Genomic DNA, 18,643 nt, shown 5'->3' on the forward strand with positions numbered 1-18,643 from the left:
AGATGTTTTACAGATCCTCTGTCCTGAGTCGACCCTATGAGAAAAATACTTGAAACATGTCCAGCCGAGCAAGTCGCTTGATTAGCAAGGTTAAGGTTCAGTTAATTGAGTACTCAAGGGAGAGGGAACTCTGGGAGGATGTGTTGCCCAGGGAGTGCTCAGCGTGTGGAGTGAAGGAGCCAACTTCAGGACCCAGTTGCTCAAAGGGAAAGTAAAACATTTGTGCAGGACCTGTGACTTTGATCAGATGTGCCTTGAATGATTGATGGCTGTCGATTTGTACTGTGGTCAATTCACTCTTACGAAAATACCTTCGTCTTCCACTCGCAGTCTGTGAGCTCAGAGATGAGCCCATTAGTGAATTTCGGCCAGTCGTAAACGTTCCTGTTCCCTCGACCTTCATAAAGTGTCACCGAAGCAGAGAGACAATAACACAATAAGGCGCGTGTTAGATCTATAAATAGTCTTTGCCAGAATGTGGTCCTTACAAAATATTATTTGGTGATTAGAAATATACTGTAACTATATAAGGCTGACAGAGTCTTCATTATTCTTAGAAGACTAGTGTGAAAGTCAGAAAATTTAAAAAGGCATAATTTTTAAATCCTTTTTTGTTGTAACGTGTCTGCCAGGCTACTAAGGTGGTAACACCTTTACACCCAGGCGAGGAGACAGTTTCACAGGCTTGGCACCAGTGATGGCACTGTGAGTCTGCAGAGCAGCTGGCAGGAGTGATGGTGAACATGGGACTGAATGAAAGTGTGCAGGATTGTGCGTGGCAGGAGTGTGTCTGGAGTCTGTGTGCAGGAGTGTGTGTAAGTGTGTGTCAGGAGTGTGCGTGAGTGTGTGTCAGGAATGTGCGTGCAAGAGTGTGTGTGAGTGTCAGGAGTGCTTGGCAGGAGTGTGTGTGAGGAGTGTGCGTGCAGGAGTGTGTGTGAGTGTGTGTCTGGAGTCCACGTGCAGGAGTGTGTGTGAGTGTGCGTGCAGGAGTGTGTGTGAGTGTGTGTCAGGAGTGTGCGTGGCAGGAGTGTGTGCAGGAGTGTGTGTAAGTGTGCATGCAGGAGTGTGTGTCTGGAGTGTGTGTCAGGAGTCCAGGTGCATGAGTGTGGGTGAGTGTGTGTGAGTGCATGTCCGGAGTCCGCGTGCAGGAGTGTGTGTGAGTGTGTGTCAGGGGTGTGCGTGGCAGGAGTCTGCGTGCAGGAGTGTGTGTGACTGTGTGTCAGGAGTCCGCGTGCAGGAGTGTGTGTGAGTGTGTGTGTGTGAGTGTGTGTCAGGAGTGTGCGTGGCAGGAGTCCGCGTGCAGGAGTGTGTGTGAGTGTGAGTGTGTGAGTGTGTGTCAGGAGTGTGCGTGGCAGGAGTCCGCGTGCAGGAGTGTGTGTGAGTGTGTGTGTGTGAGTGTGTGTCAGGAGTGTGCGTGGCAGGAGTCCGCATGCAGGAGTGTGCCCGCGAGTGTGAGCCAGGACTGTGGGTTTACTGGCCAGGCTGTCCTACACTGTGGTGCAAGAGAAACAGGTGTGATGAAGGTAGAGAGAGGCAGCAAATACGTGAATGAAAACGGGAGGGTCAGAAAGGTGAAACAGCACAAAAGGAGGAAAGCAGACACAAATGAAAAAAATAAAGGGAGAGAAATCAGGCAGGTGCATTGGCAAGAGGAAGTGAGAGAGGGAAGAAAACGAGAAAGTTCATCTTCCTACAAATGCAAAAAAAAAGGAAGCAGAAAAACCCCCATGAGGAACCAGAGCAATGAGTGTAGCAGAATAACTCTCTCACCTGAGCTACCTGAGTTTGCGCCAGCACTGGCCGCTGGAGCCCAGCAGCGTGCAGCCTGGAGCGGAGCAGGAGGAGGGGAGAGTGGGGGGAGGGCGGGAGAGGGAAAGAGGGAGGGAGGGAGGGAGGGCAGAGCAGGCACCTTATGCAAACAGGAGCCTTGCCTATCAGGCAGCGGCAGGCGTGGACAGGGCTGAGAGGGAGGGAGAGGGATGCACACACTCCGTCAGGCTGCGCTGCGAGCTGCTAGCTGCTGAAGTTGCAGAGCTGGTGCGCGGGGAGGAGAGCTGCCACCATGTCCGAGCCCAGCAGCCGGCTCCAGTCCAAGAAGGCTGGGATCCGTGCGGCTGTCATCCTGATCGGATTACTGCACAAGTCCCGGAGACAGAAGGAACGGTAACTAACCTCTCTCCTCGCCCTCCCTCGCTGCTCGCCAGCCGGGAAGTTGTGCCGTAAACTTTTCTTTGGCTCTGTTGCCTTCTTGTTTCCAGCGAGCTCGAGTATGTACTTGGGACCAGTTGGAGCTCTTGCGTGCGGCATGGAGTGATTATTATTACCCTGTAATAAATAGATCTATAACTCGGTTGAGGGGTGAGAGCTGCTTGTCAAGTCGGATGCTGAGAGTGTGGTGCGACCGGAGCCTGAAATCCGCACTCTTCACCAGCGCGAGAAGGCAGCTGCACGTAAACTGTTGGGACTGTTGGTTGATCCATATGTAGCAGTATTTCGGTGCATTGAGTCACTGCCATAAGATCAGCATCAGGATTTTAGTGTTCGAGAGCTGTGGGGGGGTAAACTGCAGGATCAATATTTGTACCTTTGTGTATATCCAGCATGTCCTGTGCATGTGTAAATAGCGTATAACCCTTATCAGACTTTACACATTGTGAAGTCATATCTCTGCGGCTTGGGAGCAGGACAGGTTGCCTGTGCTCGTGAGTCATGCCGGTTGTGCGTATCGCTGTGCTCTGTGTCAGATCGCACTGGGTGTGTGAGAGGCTACCGCCGCTCCCGGGATGGTGTGTGGCACCCGAATTCGAGGGAAAGTGTTGAACTGGACCGAAACGAAGGCCCGGTTTCTGGCTGAGTTTGTCATAGACAAAGTCAGTGGCAGACAGCCACTTCTAAAATGGAAGTGAGAAATATCTACTGTAAAATCTGGCTGTGGTCAGGCTTTCCAAGCAGTCGTTAATGTGATTTGTGCTGTCTTTATGTGATATGAGAGTAAACAGATTTTTGTTCTGTTTCAGCCTACATATCTGCTGATAGAGCTATGCTGTACTGTTTTGCATTGTTTTGAGAAAAACACACTCATGTCCAGATTTGGCCAATATGTTGTTCAGCCTCTGGCGTATTTCCCTCTCTGCACACAAAATAAACACATGCGCTGGTGCACACACACAGAGTATCTATCGACTCAGCAAACTCAAGGTGTCAGGTAACAGGCACAGGCTTACCTGAGACACTGCAGGATCCTGAATGTTGAGCTTAAAGTATTTTTGTGTTTACTGTAAGGCATCAGTGCACACGTCGAATTAATGCTGATCATAAGATTTGTAAGTGGTGCATTTATGGATTTCTCTCCTTTAATGATACAACTTGGCATGTATCATAAGATCAGTGGAAGGGTCTCAGCTTAGACTCTCAGCTGGACGTGGCTCGGCTCAGGCGCTCTCTGCCTGGCTTCTCCTGCTGGAATTACAGGTTGCTATGTTCATCCCAGTCCAGCCGCCTGCTCAGAACCATGGAGAAGCTGTAATAGATGAGCAGGACAACCTGTGTGAGACCCAGCCAAGCACTGACCAGCTGTGGTCTGTTGTCTTTCAGAACAATTTGGCGCTTGTATTCTCTATCCTGAATAAAGCTGAAAGTATTGACACAGCCGATTATACACTGATGCACCGTCTTCCCACAGCTTTTAAATCCCCTTCCACAGGGCTTCTGAGACAAGCGCTTTCTCTGGATGCAGACTATAGACTTAATGTTGCTATTGAGACAACAGTTAATCCTGTCTACAGAAATTTAAATATATATATTTTTAATTTTTAATTTAACAAGTACCAGAAGGTACTAGGGGGCGGAGCGGTGGCTCTGTAGCTAAGGTTCTGTGGCTGGAAGGTTGCCGGTTCAAATCCCACAGCCGGCAGAGGAATCCTACTCCGTTGGGCCCCTGAGCAAGGCCCTTAACCCCAACTACTCCAGGGGTGCCGTATAAACGCTCTGACCCAAAGCTTCTCTCCCTGTCTGTGTCTCATGGAGAGAAAGCTGGGGTATGCGAAGAGACAAATTCCTAATATATTGCCAATAAAAGTGATCTCTCTAAGCGAGGTCCCTGTGAAAGCTTCTGGCATTATTTAGACACATGCTGTGGACCTGAGGTGGAGACAGGCAGCAGGGGAGAGGAGATCAGGGTTTGATTCCCTGCGTGTGCACGTCCGTCCCGCCTGCTGTGAAAAGCAGCTCTGGTTAGCAGCTGAGCAGAGCTACTTTCCGAAGGTCCTGCAAACCACAGCAGGGCCAGGAGACAGGCGGGGAGAGCAGAGGCTGGCCTGGGCTGGACGTCCGGACTCTGAGGGACAAGGGGAGCACTGACAGAATGGGGATCTGGGTGGTCCAGAGCACTGCTGCTAATGTAGACAAGAGCCGTACAATCGGAATAGAAACAAAAGATGGGAAGTTCCAAGCGTGATGAGACTACCCTTAGAAAAAGACTTGGCTGTTTATGTTTGAAGTGGGACATATCAATATTGCACATATTCAGCACTGCATTATCATGCAATAAACCTGTCGACTAAATGAATGGATGAAAGCAATTACTCTAATACCTTCTACAGTGTGGTTAAGTAGTAGTGTTGTAGTGCTGGATATGTGCTGTCCCACTTTGTGTTGTTAAATCAGATTGATCGAGACAACATGGAGAAGCATTAAAAAGGCAGATAGAATGTTAGATTATATAGTTCAAATCATAGAATTTAATTCAAGGGACGTTATGTTAAAATTGGTCATTGCACTAGGGAGACCACGTTTAGGATGTTGTGTACAGTTTTGGTCACCACTCTAAAATACATTAGAAGAAAATCATCTGATTTACATTTTAAAATATACTATTGTATGGTGAGGCAGTTGGCCTTGCTGCCTCATGGCTTCAGGGACTTGGGTTCATTTCTGGGTTGGGGCACCTTTATGTGTGGAGTTTGCATGTTCTCCCGGGTATTCTCAGGGTGCTCTGGTTTTTACCCTCCTCCCAGAGACAGCCTGGTGGAGTCAGTGGCTACTCTCCCCCGGCGATCCTGTGAGGAAGGAGCCTGGCCCTGATCCCACTCTGCTGCCTTCGAGCTCTGAGCCGGTCTGTAAGCTGCGAATAGCTGTGTGTGTGCATCATCCCTATCTCCGTGCATCCCAAGGCGCGCGTGTAAATTGAGAAAGAGGCTGTGCGTCCGGGACGGAGAATCAGTGCTGCTTCCCTGAAAAAAAGGATTGATAGTCCGGGACGGGCTGCTGGATGAGATCTTGAGATCTTTAATCAGTAAGCACTAGTAGTAGCAAGCAAAGCAGCTGGGCCAGACAGGCCCCCCTAGTTTGTAAGCTTTCTTCTGGTGTTGTATCTACAGTGTATAACTGCAGAGAGTGAGGTAGCGGTCAGAATCTGCCTGTGTGGGTCAGTGCCACATACATTAATCATAACACTTCTTAATGTTCCCGTCTAGCCTCTGTATTCTTTCTGGACAGCTAACAGCTGTGAAGTGGGTTTTCTCTTACCTTCACTCTAAACAGCAGCACAGTCTTTTACTGCAGTTTCCTCGGTACCTATAAATGTGCCATCAGGCTCAGGTCAGGGCTGTGCAACAGGTGGCTGTGGAGCTGTGAAGAGCCTTTAGGTTTGTATTACGTGGAGCCCATTGACAGAGAGCTGTGCCCAAGTGCTTCACGCAGTTCATTGATCGGCATCTGATTGATTGCAAAACTATGGTGTCAATGCAGGGCCGTGCAATAGCAAGAAATAGTTTTCTGTTCAAGCAGACATCAAGGAGGTAGACAGACGGACTTTTTTCAGCCTGCTGCTGTCCAGCTGGAGTTCTTGTAGCATACTGCCCAGTGTGTCTTCTGTAATCTAAGAATTATCATTTAACGGGAGAATGAACATTTTGTTCCGTGATTCCATGTATCTCTCTGCCTCGCTGTTAAAGAGGGGTGACTTTCTGAAGGCTGGTTTTTGTGATTCCTTTTGTTTGCTCTGGCAAGATTATGCACAGTTTCTGTTCTGTGCCTCCTCCAGGTTCCAGCACAATCCGGGGTGAAAGATCACCTTTTTTCCTTTAATCCAAGCTGGCACTGGTGTTGAATGTGCTGTAGATGTTTGAGAGTGTAATTTTCAACGCATCCCCTATTCAATCGGTCTGTAATACTCTATGCCTTGGGAAAATTTGGGGTAAATCACTCTGGAACAGTGGTGAGCCTAACAGAGCTTACAGTAGTGTGGGAAAGACTAACAGGCGCCAAGTGTGAGGCTACATCACCTTGCAGACTTGCAAAGGGGAAACGGGAAAAAACCATTTGCAGTGTGAAGTGAAGAAAATGGAAGAAGGAGCCTAACTGAGCAAGAGTGTCCAGCAAAACCCACTTATTTGTTTCAGAGCTTCAGCTGTGGCAGGTGAAGGGAGCTGCAGTATGAAAACAGAATTTAACATCGTGCAGCTGTCGTCCTGATCTCCGTGGTTTGTCTGAAGCCACAGCTATCCTGCGCATTCAGCGTTTACCGCAGGGCCCGGCTAACATTGCATAACTGATCAACGGCAGAGGCTCCGGGGGTGTTTAGTGTGCATTCAGGAAAAGTCTCCTTGATGGGTCAGCTGCTCTGGACACGTCCCCTCCTGCAGCTCTTGCCTTTCACGGGGCTGCAGAGAGTAAGCAGCAGAGCTGTCCGCTGCAGTGTTTTATCCTGAAGGAAGACATTAGAGGAGTCTATGGAGAAGCACAGGCGGATGCTGCAGTGCATTAAGACAGTGCAGGAGGGACTGGGATGTTACAGAAAGATGGGGTGGGGGGGGGGGGCAGGGCTTAGACACTTGAAAGCCCCCCCAGGCAGCAGGCCTGCGATCCAGACAGGCGCACGGGGGGCTGTAATGGAGGGGCTGGAATTGTGTTTTCCAACAAGAGATGTCACCGTTACCCGGAGAGGTTGTCTGAGGCCCAGTTTGCAGAGTGCCTGGTTATTTTTAGAACTCTTTGCGCTTTTTGTTGTATCCTCCTGGCTTGGCCTCTGTCATCTTTTGAAATCTTTCAAGAGAAAAATATGGCAGGCGCGAAGGAAAAAAAACAATGTTATGTATTATGTGACAAGACAGGCTGCGTGGAGCAAAGAAGCCGCTGGACTTGTAGTGAGAGACGGGCTGGCTGATCTCATGTTTGCAGAGCGCGACTGTGTAACCGCTGGTTAACACCGCGAGCACGTGGGCAGATAGAGGACCAGTACGAGCAAAAGCTTCCAACGGGCCTGCTCTGATGGTGCCGCCATCTTTGCTGCATTCCCAGAATCCATTGTAAAAAAAGGTGACCAGCATCTACAATTCCCTTACATCCCCTTCTGGCGTGACTCTGGAGCAGAGGTGGAACAGAGTTACACCACCCAGACTTGAGCGTGGCAGAGGTGATGCAGAGCAAAGTGCAAGTGAGGTCAAGCACAGCGAGGAACCACAGAGCTCAATGCCAGCCAAGCTGTGGGCACGGCCAAAGCCACGAGCGACCTCAGACGCAGTTCGGGCCGTCTCCGGTGTACAGTTATGACAGTGTCGTGCAGCTTCCCTGGGCACCGCTGGCAGAGACCTGGAGGGGCAGGAGATCAGATGCGGTTAACTTCCCCTCCCAGCGATCCTGTGAAAAGCTGCCCCGATCTTGGCTAGTTTCTCCTTGCAAAGAGCAAGGCTCTAAAGATAGAAGGGCTCGGAAGGGCAGGAGCTGTCCAGGCTGGGTTCGTCCTCCGGTAGCTGTGCAGCCACGCACAGTGCCGTCTGTGTGACCTCCCCCGAGGGCCGGCCTTAGGCCAGATCTCAGAATGGAGCCCCTCCAGATCACAATTGACTACTGTTAGCAGCTCCCACCCTAACCAATTTTACAATTCAGTACAAATTAAAATAAATTATATCAGTGGAAAACTTTTATTAACCAGCTTTGAAGAACACATCATAAACAACTTACAAACAAGAACAAGCAGCACCCGTTTTACAAAGATATCCCGTACAACACGAGAACAGCCTAGAGGAGCCCAGCAACAACAGAAGGAGCTGCTGGAAACAGCCCCTTGACTGACATTCGAATTTGCAGGTTAAATAGAATATGTTGTGTTGCACAGTGAGGGGGCCCTCTGGTGACCCCGGGACCTTGGGCAGTCACCTACTTCGCCTAAACCAAGGTTCGGCCCTGCCCTCATCCCACCCCTCCCCTTCTCCAAACTCTCCCCCCATCTAGAGCTACCAATTGCCAACCAGCTTGGTTCTATCCATCTGACCCTTGCACCAGCGCAGGAGTGAGGGCTGTGCATCCTTCCTGAGGATTTAATTCCTGGGAATATCCATGTTCAAGGATAAGCACATGCCCAGTATACCCAGAAGAGGCATCGCTGACACATGCTTATAGGGTCTTCACTCCAAAATCAGGAGAATTTTACAGTATATGGATCTTAAAGGCCTTTTGTCCTTTTGTTATGGAATAGGTACCTTTGAAAAGTTATATTTGCTATATGTTCTGAGTATTCTTCTCTCCTGATAATAAGTCAGACATTTTGATCGCTCGTGTCTTTATTACTAAACTCCTGTCGGACAGGAGTAATCAGTAAGCAGTGTGGAGCAGTGGTCAGGAGTCCTGCAGTCCGAAGTAGAAGATTGTGGGTTCAAATCCCAGAGGAGGCACAGCTGCTGTACTCTGAACTAGAAACAGTACTGTACTCGGACTGGTCCAGAAACTTGCACAGCTTTTTACATGGGCAGAAATGTGAGTTGTTTTGGCTGGAAGTGTTGGCCACATTTCCCTCCTCCTTGTAGTCTGACGTCTGTTAAACATAACAAGCTGGATCCCAGTGATTAATCATTAAACAAAAGTTGTATGTAAATGAACATTCGCAGCAGGTGGCAGGGTGGTGCAGGGGTCCACAGTGCTGCCTCGCAGCGCGGGGGCCCTGGGTCCAGTTCTGGACCCGAAGGCGCTGTCTGCTCCCGCTCCCTTGAGTCGGAAGAAGTGGCTGGAAACTGAATGGAACGATGAATATAGCCGGGGAGGTAAAAAAAAATAACTTTAAGCAATAATGCCGCAGGTCACATCAACCCTCTTAGCTGACAGGCTCAGGCTCCCTGGGGTACAGGGGTGCAGCAGATCTCGGGGAGGCTGCTCACATGAGAATGCTTCTGAAGCAGCTCGGATATTTTTTGAACCGGCGCAAGCAGGGGTTGCCAATCCCCAACCCGCCATAGGGAGTGAGCTAGGAGAAAGAGTCCGCCTTGGGCTTTTCTGCCCCGATCTGCCTCGATGCTGCGCGTGTCTGCGGTTCTGGAGCAGGGGCGGAACAAGAGCCAGTGGAAGGTGAGGAGTCACATCAGCGGCCCGGCCCAGACTCGTGCCTGGCGAGGGCAGCGTGACGTCTCCTTCATGCTGCCCGATGCCGTCAGCCTCCCCCCCAGGCGCTGAGGGCCCGGGAGGGAAGCCAGCCGCAGCGCAGGAGCGAGGAGTCGGTTATTAGGTTCGCCTAATGTGAACAAACACCGTCTAATGAATGAGCCTCTATTTTTAGAGTCTGGCCCTGAGATTGGGCATAGAGCCATTCGCCCGTCACTGCCTCCGGAGCGCGGCTCTGCGGAACTCAAACTGACACACACACACGCACACACGCACTCACGCACACACTCACTCTTGCTCACACACGCACACCAGTCTCACACACACTCACTCTCACATACAGTACACACCCACTCACACACACGCTTACTCACTCTCACACTCACTCTCACACATACACATTCACACTCACACACACACTTACTCTCACACACACTCACTCTCACACACACACACATTCACTCTCACACGCACAGCGTGCAGCCTGAAGAGCTTAACCTGCAGGCCGCCATGAAACACACAGTGCACCCCAGCTACAGCTACCAAAGTCAAGGTAAAGCAGCAGAAGCCATGGTAAAGTAGAGTGAGTGGTTAACTTTGGACCCACTGTGCCACACAGGTGGGATATCTTTAGACAGCGGAGAGCTCTACTAATTAGAGGAGAATGAGGTTTAAAGGCTCAGGGCTAGACGTCTTTCATTTATCAATACCAGTTCCATAGCGAGGCCCAGAATACTGAGCTTAGTAAAAAAAGACAGCGAGGTTCAGGGCAGGCACTCCAGATTGTGACATTTATACCCCTGAAAGAGGGATCTGCGCTGAAGATGGCCTTCAGGCACAGCCCCTGGGGTCCCCACAGACAGCAGGGGACCCTCAGATCCCTTGGGCTGTGGAGCCTCTCGTTCTCCCACAGCCTGCTCACACTGGGGCTGTAACTCCACCCGGTGCGGTTTGAAACGGGGGGGGGGAGGGTGCCTTTTGCAATAAGGCTGCAGGATCTATCCCCAGTAAAAGTAATTAGGTAATTATTAGCTGAAGAATTGATTGTTTCCATTGTTAAAACACAATTAATTTATGTCTGTATGGTAAGTACACTTAAAACTACATTTCCAGTTAATTAGGGCCTGGTCGATAAGTCATTTATTATTCTGTGGAACTGCTGGTGGACCTTAGCAACACAGGAGGGGGATTGAGCAGTTAGTTCTGTTTTCCCTTTTAAACTATATTCTGTGGTATAACATGGTAAAAACAGATAAATCTATAGTGTACTCATGGCTCTACAGAGTGAATTTGCTGTGATAAACTGCGATAAAGCTCATTGCCAGCTGGTTAGAGGTTTGTGAGAAAAGGGAACAGCTCTGTTCGTTAGCGCTTCTCGTGATGACAGGCGGGGCTCTGATCCTGGAGCCCTGTGACGGCTGTCAGTGCTCTGAGCCCTGCCGGGCCTGGAGGAAGGACAAGTTTTCAAATGTCAAGGCTCTCAGAGAGCCGGGCGCATTTGGGTGTTTATAACTTCACGGCCCAGTTTAAGCCCTTTACTGTTCCTGTCCGAACTCGGTGTCGCAGAGAAGGGGGTTCAGTCAGGGAGGCTCTCTAGTGGCCTGAATCCTGTGGGGCTCTTGGAGCCCAACTGCTGCTGGGATTCTCCAAGCGTTGGTCCGCTTTTGGCTGAACACCACTGGGAGAGGCTGGAGGTATCCAAGATGTCCGCTGGGAGAGGCCAGAGATGTCCTGGATGTGCATTGGGAGAGGCTGGAGATGTCCGGGATGTCCGTTGGGAGAGGCTGGAGATGTCAGGGATGACTGTTGGGAGAGGCTGGAGATGTCCGGGATGGCCATTGGGAGAGGCTGGAGATGTCCGGGATGTCCGTTGGGAGAGGCTGGAGATGTCAGGGATGACCGTTGGGAGAGGCTGGAGATGTCAGGGATGACCGTTGGGAGAGGCTGGAGATGTTCGGGATGTCCGTTGGGAGAGGCTGGAGATGTCCGGGATGTGCACTGGGAGAGGCCGGATTATTCTTGCAAATGAGTGTCTGACAGAGAGTGATGTCACCCAGTGCCTAGACAATGCTCACAAGAAAGACAGCTATGCAATTCTCACCTTCTCAGCCTGGGGGGACCCTGCTCACTGAAATTCATGGATATAATTACAACTATTGTTTCTAGATATTTAGTTTGGAGATATTTGTATTGCTCTATTCCTCTTGTATCTAGAAGTCTGGTTCCATGTATAAAGCATTCAGTCATAAGAGCAAGAAAGGTTGTGAGAGGAGGTTATTTGGCCAATCTTGCTCATGTAAGATAAGAGATATCTTATCTGATAAAGATCACTTTATTGGCTATATACAATTTCTTGCATTAGGAATTTGTCTTTTCGCATACCCCAGCTTGCTCTCCATGAGACACACAGACAGGGAGAGAAGCTTGGGGTCAGAGCGCAGGGTCAGCCATTTATACCATGCCCCTGGAGAAGCTGGGATTAAGGGCCTTGCTCAGGGGCCCAACAGTGTAGGATTCCTCTGCCGGCTGTGGGATTTGAACCAGCAACCTTCCAGCCCCAGGCGCAGATCCTGAGCCACAGAGCCACCACTCCGCCCTTACAGCAGAAAGAGAGGTACCGACTCTGCTGATCTGTGAATATCATCCAGCAGCTTTCTGAAGGATCTCCAGGCTTGTGCTTCGACAGTATGGGTGGGCAGTTTGTCCCAAACACCCAAACCCCTTTGTGTAAAAATGTGCTGTCACTTTTCGGTCTTAGGTGCACATCCTCTGAATCTTCTCTTGTGTCCTTGGGTGGTGACTTCAGTGGTAAAACAGAACGAAAAACAAAACGGGAAGTTCTGCCCTGGGTAGTGAAGACAAGTGAGCTGTCTCTCTGCAGCTGGGGGGGGTCAACGCAGCAGTGTGGACAGCAGGGTGACTCAGCGCAGGGAGCTCGGGCACTGATTGATTACCCTCTCTCTGAGCCTGCTCCCCCCCCCCTCCTTCCCTACTTCCTGCTCCAGGGATTCAGCCAATGACGTGCTGAGCTGTGTTGCCAAGGAAACAGACACGCGGCATGTGGAAAAAACACCTTGGCTGACATCTCCCTCTGGGGCTCTGCAAGACTGCTTGCCCTCCCGTGCTTGCGGGGCAGACTGCAGCAGGGCCGGGCCTGTGTCCTGTCCGAGTGCCTTTCTGCTGCTGTAAGTGTAGCCATTTCGCAAGCTTCTGTGACCAGGCAGGTTAGCTGCCAGGCAGGCAGGGTTTGATGAGAGCCAGTAGTACACACCGCTGCAGCTGCAGGTGTGACCTGGAGCTGGATGACACACGCCGACGCGCTGGCGTGTCTCTCTGAAAATACCAGGAGAGACTAAACCAGGTAGCTAGTTTGATCACTGGGAAAATCTACACGATTTCCACTAATCCTAATACCGTATCCAGCATTGAATTGAGAATGGACTCTGAGCAGCTTAGCAGTGCATAGAGATCGTAGTGCATCAGCATGGACATCTTATCCTATTGAGCATGTATATTCAATTTTTAAATTGTTTATCTGCATGTTTTTGTACCTGAATGGAATTTTACTGGACCTACTGATCTGTTTGAGGCCCAGTATCCTCACTCGAGGAGTTTAGGTAATGTAGATTAATAACAGAGCAGTTCCAGGTGATTGTGGTTCAGTTCAGTTCAGGAGAGCCTGCTCAGGTGCCTGGATGAGGAGAGCCAATTTCCAGGCACCTGTGGCATGTGAGTTCTGCGGATGCTGTGGTGGTATATTTGATCTCCCACCCACACCACCTCTGGCTCCTTGCCCCAGAGCTGCTGGGAAGCACCTGTCTTGTCCCAGTAGCTCTCCACCACCCCAGCCTTCTGTCCGTGAGTCTCCTCTGCTGGCGTGCCGGTTTAGCCCCAGTGGGAGAGAATGTCAGGTCTGGTGGTCGTGCTGGGATGGCAGCTGGACAGGGTCAGACTGGCAGCAGGCAGCCCGGGGAGACTGGCTTCCTCCTCGTTGGCACACCCCTGGGATTTCTGTGCAAAGCTGACCTGTCTCTCAAAGCTCGGGATGACGGGCAGCAGTGCCAGCAGAGGTATCAACATATAACCCTCTTCCTCCTCTCGGTCTGAACCGTCACCATCCGTCTCCTCCATGACGGAGAGTGAAGGAAAGCCAGGGCGTCTTTCACAGAACACCTGGGCGCTCCGCTCCCTTTTCCATGTCCTCCCTTAGAGGGAGCAGAGCTGACGGCGGTTGGATTTGCTTTAGAGTAGGATGCTTGGGGGTTTTCAGTTCCTCTCCTCTGTTGTCTCCTGGTCCTTTCTGTTCTGTATTCACAACATGTAAGGTCACCTGCTTTGTTAAGCGCCTTGGGGCAGCCTTGTTGTGAAAGGCGCTATATAAAAATAACTTGAATTGAACTGGGGGTCAAGCCAGGCACTTGCAGCCTAAGCTCCAGTGTACGCCACGGGTCTCATGCCCCTGGAGATTCTGTGTCCAGAAGCCACTCCTTTTCTGGTGATGCTCAACACTTTTAAAATGACGTAATAGCTGACACCCGAAGAAGACTCCACGGCCGAAACGTTGTGTTTCCTTTCTTCTCTTTTCAGTCTGGAATAAACCTATTACTTGTTCCTTTGCAGCCTCCGCATGCTGACGCAGCTCCCCCCCCTGAACTTTGAGGATTATTTGCCTTATTTAACGTATGTTGATGTACTACCACTTGTTTAACCCCGCTGCCCTACATGAGAAAGGTAAAGTAAGCTGAGCCTCGGCGCTCCCTGGAGACCTGATCATCGGTGTGCCTGCAGGGGCGGGAGTGTGATGGGCTCCCCACCTCCTCTCTGCACAGCTGGCATCACCCCTTGCTGTGGGGCTCCTCTCAGCCCTCCTACCGCTCAGCTCTCTTGAGGTTTGATTCCACCTCTGAGCAATCAGCCCCAGCACCAGGACCTCCCAGATGTTTTGTCGCGGCCGACATTCCTCCCCTAGAGGGCGCTCCACTACTCCAGTCATTAGTCCCGTGATTGTTGAGATGTTCCCCAGGTGTACCCTGGTATGTCTGCTGTTATTTAAAGTCCAGCTCCTCCAGTCCTCGGGGCTCAGCATTAGGGTACGGATGCCACAAGGCCCGCCAAGCACCAAGATGCCCTACGTCTGTCTCCTGAGGGCACAGGCCTCACCTCCGACACCTTCCGTTTCCTGAGCCTGGGGTCTGGAGGACCTCGCCCCGTTATCCCAGGACCTCCATGTTCTCTGCATGTTTGTGTTTTACCTCTTCCGGGGGATTTTAACCTCGTCATGTCTTGGGATGGATCTACGGTTAATGGACTCTTGGACTGTGCCCTGACCTGCCTTCGGACCTACTCGGATTTGTCTCCCCCGCTCACTGTCTCCCGGACTGTCACTGTTATTCTGTGGACCAGTAAACCCCCGTGTGTTTTCCCATACCACGCCTCCTGTTTCCTCCAGCTCTTACCGCATTGCATAGGGTCTACAACAAACCCGACACGGACTGCAGACCCTGTCCGTGACATGTTTGAAGTACCACTACGGCCGCCTTTTGAAAAGGATTGTTTTCGGTTTCCTCTCCTGGCACCAAGGCTCTGCGAGGCAGCAGCCAGACCTGGAAATGTAAGAAGCAGCAGCCCCCTTGTGGAGATCCGGAGCAATTACAGGAATTTGGCACGAGAGTGCAGTGGAAACTGGGCTTCGCGGCACCTGGATTACTCTGCTAATGGCTCAGAAGAAGGACGCATGAAGCATCGCCTGCAACTTCCAGGGTCGCATCTGCCTAACTGCATCATAGTGAGTCGAAGACAGTAACAAGTGAACTCATATTTGTTGACGGCTTTTTCCTGGGAAAGACCAGAATGAAAGAACAGCTGTACTCAATGGAGCTCCTGGAGAGATTCACAAGAAGCAATCATTGGAGTATTTGAGAATACTGCGGTGCACCTGTGGGAAACCCATCACCTTCTAGCTTTATGGTTAAGCAGAAGGACGTTTGTGTTGTCCAAGCCTTTGTGCATGTGTCACAAGGTTCAGTTGCGAACCCTGCAGCCTGTCAGGGATAATCTAAATTACAATCTTTTTGTGCATTTCCGTTATACTGTATCTGCAAGGCTGGGGAATAGACACAGGTTTTTATGCTTTTCTAATGCTATTCCTTATCGTAAGAACATACAGCAAGAAAGGTTACAGGGCTCATAGATGTTATTCAGCCCATCTAGGTTGATTGGGTGATAAGTAGTTAATTGATACGATGGTCTTAACCAGCGGCTTCTTGAAACGTCAGTACATCGGCTTCTACAACATGGCTGGGTAACTTGTTCCCAATTCCCACAACACTTTGTGGTCTCAGTTTCCTGTTAGTTTCCATTTGTGTCTTCTGAACCACTCTTGGTTTTTGACCTTTGACCTTTGAGGATTTTGAACACTTGCCTTGGATTTTAACATTAGATCGGTGATGTAAATTAGGAAGAGCAATGGTCCTAACACTGATCCTTGTGGCATTAACCTAGCGATGTCACCCAGAACCCTTCTGTACATACTGGCTTCCAATCTGTTCATCAGTTTTTAATCTGTAGAATTATCTTGAAATTACGTGTTAGTAGATAAAACCTCCTTTTGAGGGATAGTTGTATTTTGTTCTCCCTGAGAGTTGACTTTTTTCCCCATTTTTAACAGGTAACTGATTCATTCCTCAATCAGGCATTATGGTCATGTACTGTATCTTACCTGCTGTTGGCTAGAAAAGCAGACTTCTGTCCTCTTAAAAAAGGCCCAGACCACTTTTCTAGTTACAAATGTACAAACTGTAATAATGACAACAATCTTTGTGACCATATAGTTCTTCACACAATAAACTCATTTGTTTAATAGCATCTGTAATGCCAAGATAAAACTCTAACACTTTATCCAGCAACATCTTTAATCAAACCAGAACTGCAAAGAGCAAAACTAACTGGCCTAAGTGGCTGTTGTGCAACAGCTCACACAGATGTGAGGATGGACCTCATTAGTACTGTACATCATGTGCAGTTGTAGTACCATAAAATATAGCATGAAAGAGTTGTCATGGGAACTGGAACATTATCCGTGGTCTCTAGGCAACCCCAGGGGAGGGGAGTGATGGGAAGGAGACCATGCACACATGCTCACAGGCCAGGGCTGCGGGTTCCCTTGCTGTAGCTTGCAGAGGGAAGGGCGCTGCCCAGCAGTGCCAGCTATCCCTGAGCCCATTGGCGACTGCAATGCTGTGCCGCTATTACTGCCATCTTCTCTCCATCCCGGTCCCAGAGATCAGGTACAGTACAGTGTGAGGAGTCGCTGGCAATCAACAGCAGTTTCGCGAAAGTTTTATTTTCTGTGCATGGCTGCTAACTCTGAGCATTTGTGTGTGTAGGTGGCGGTGATTTGGCAGAGGTACTGGCCAGTTATGCTGGGCACAGGTAGAAGCAATTCTGATCCTTTCGATTGATGCACGTGAATGTTCTCGTGCTTCCAAAAGTTTAAGATGACGGAAACCCTAGTTCTTCTGTCAGCGCTTTCCCTGGGATGTTTGCCTTCTGGAAAGCCTGTGGTCTTTGTGGTGGTCTGCTTTGTCCTTCAGCCTTGCTGTCAATAGTGCAGTGACATGCTCAGGTCCCTTTAAAGTTAAGCTTCTGAGCTCTCGAAAGGAGCATGAACATGCACAGCACCGAGGAGTGAGGCGCGCCGGGTCCGGCGTCTCGTTCCTGACTCGCAGGGCGTTGGGAGGGTGCAGCCAGGTGTAACAAGTGCGTTTGATCTTCAGTGCCGCAGTGCTGATAACGCACCGCGATAGCCGCCAGTACAGTTTTCCTTATCTCCCGGCAAGGTTGTTCTGGGATTTGAGTGAAAGCCTAGGAACAAAGACTGAGAACAGTTCATGCTCCAGGCGTGTGTTTGTTGTGCAATGTCTTTAAAATAAATAAATTAAGCGTTATCTATTCAAAGCTCTGGGGTCTTGGCCTCGAATCTGGCTCAGTCTGGAATTTGCCTTTTCTCGTCATGTTTGCACGGGTTTTCCCTTAATGTTTCGTTTCCTCTGACCGTCTACGGATCTGCAGGTGAATTGGCATTAGGTATCCCATTGTAATTGGGTGTGTGTGCGTTCCAGCTCACTGCTGCCCTTCAATGGATAAAGCAGTCTGGGATCTGGGCCGGAATGAAAAGCAGAAAGCTCTCCAGGAGCGGGTCTGGACCCCCAGCTGTGCACAGGCCCGCTTGCCAATGCTTCTGTCTTGTGTTTGCCTCGCAGGAAGCAGGAGCTGTTGACCATCTCCAATGCGTCTGTAGGAGAGCGCCCGCCGTCCCCTCCTCGCACGGCCCCCCCCACCATGAAGGTAAGCGGCTCTCCGATTGGCATGGCCCTACCACCGCGCTTAGAGGCGCTGTATTGAAGACACTGCCTTGTACTGCTTTCTATTACTGTTTTACCTAACTGTAGTCTTGATATAACATTATAAACACAACTATACATATCACTACACAAATATACACCATACAAATCTATTTGTAGGGTTAACCACTCCTTAATGTTCAGGACACTCTTGAGTTTTTTGGTTTTACCTTATATTGAAACACACATTTGCAGAGATTAATACTGCTGCCTAATGGCAATGCTGGAGTCGTGAGCTGGTGTGAGTTTTTAGTTTGACTTTTCCCTTGACTGTCCAGGCCGAGTAACCGGCACACTGCTTTCTGCTAGCAGGAGGGAAGGTGCAAAATAACAGGTTTCATGAAATAGCCAAAGATGCATGCCGTCTTTATTTGACATTTGTAACTGCAAGAAAATAATAGTCTCTGTTGCATATTCAGTTAGAAAATGTGCTAGTCACTGCTGTTCGAAAAGGCCTGTGGCATGCTGGTAAAGTAGACTCTGACCTTGAACTGGAAGTCACCAGAACAGACCTTCCTCTGGGTAATTACTGATACGTTTGAGAAGTTCGGCTGTGCTCCAGTGAGCTGGGACTGAGGCTCTGAAGATAGCACTCCACCTCCCTGTAACCTTTGTGACATATTAAGTAAAACTGATGATAAATTACAAAGAATGCACAAAAAATAAAACCGATTAAGTTACTTTAATAGTAGTTATTGATCCATAATTCCTTACTCTCTGATCTGCCTTTGGTATGGAGACAAAGGTGGAGGCACCGTTCAGAACAGCTCAGTGAGCCTTGCTGTCTTCAGCTCAGCCCCTGTTAGGACCCTGTTAGGACTCAATTATAGTTAATTAATACCTCTGACATCCTTGCCACAAAGTCTTCA

The 18,643-nt window shown here is 49.8% G+C and overlaps 1 protein-coding gene across 2 annotated transcripts in view; it reads left to right on the plus strand.

Moving 5' to 3' along the window:
* The window catches only part of LOC148814430 (rap1 GTPase-activating protein 2-like), an 83,368-nt gene that overhangs the window by 34,244 nt on the left and 30,481 nt on the right, over positions 1–18,643 (plus strand). The window contains exons 1-2 of one of the 2 annotated variants that reach the window (XM_088906633.1): positions 1,977–2,163; positions 17,634–17,718. In XM_088906633.1, the coding sequence (XP_088762759.1) occupies positions 2,063–2,163; positions 17,634–17,718 (186 nt within the window). In that variant the 5' untranslated portion in view covers positions 1,977–2,062. Of the gene's footprint in view, positions 1–1,976; positions 2,164–17,633; positions 17,719–18,643 lie in introns of those variants that run through there. The other variant, XM_088906632.1, reaches the window with a different exon arrangement.

The sequence above is a fragment of the Atractosteus spatula genome, chromosome 27 (assembly GCF_055471065.1).
Source record: "Atractosteus spatula isolate fAtrSpa1 chromosome 27, fAtrSpa1.hap1, whole genome shotgun sequence".
Taxonomy (NCBI): Eukaryota; Metazoa; Chordata; class Actinopteri; order Semionotiformes; family Lepisosteidae; genus Atractosteus; species Atractosteus spatula.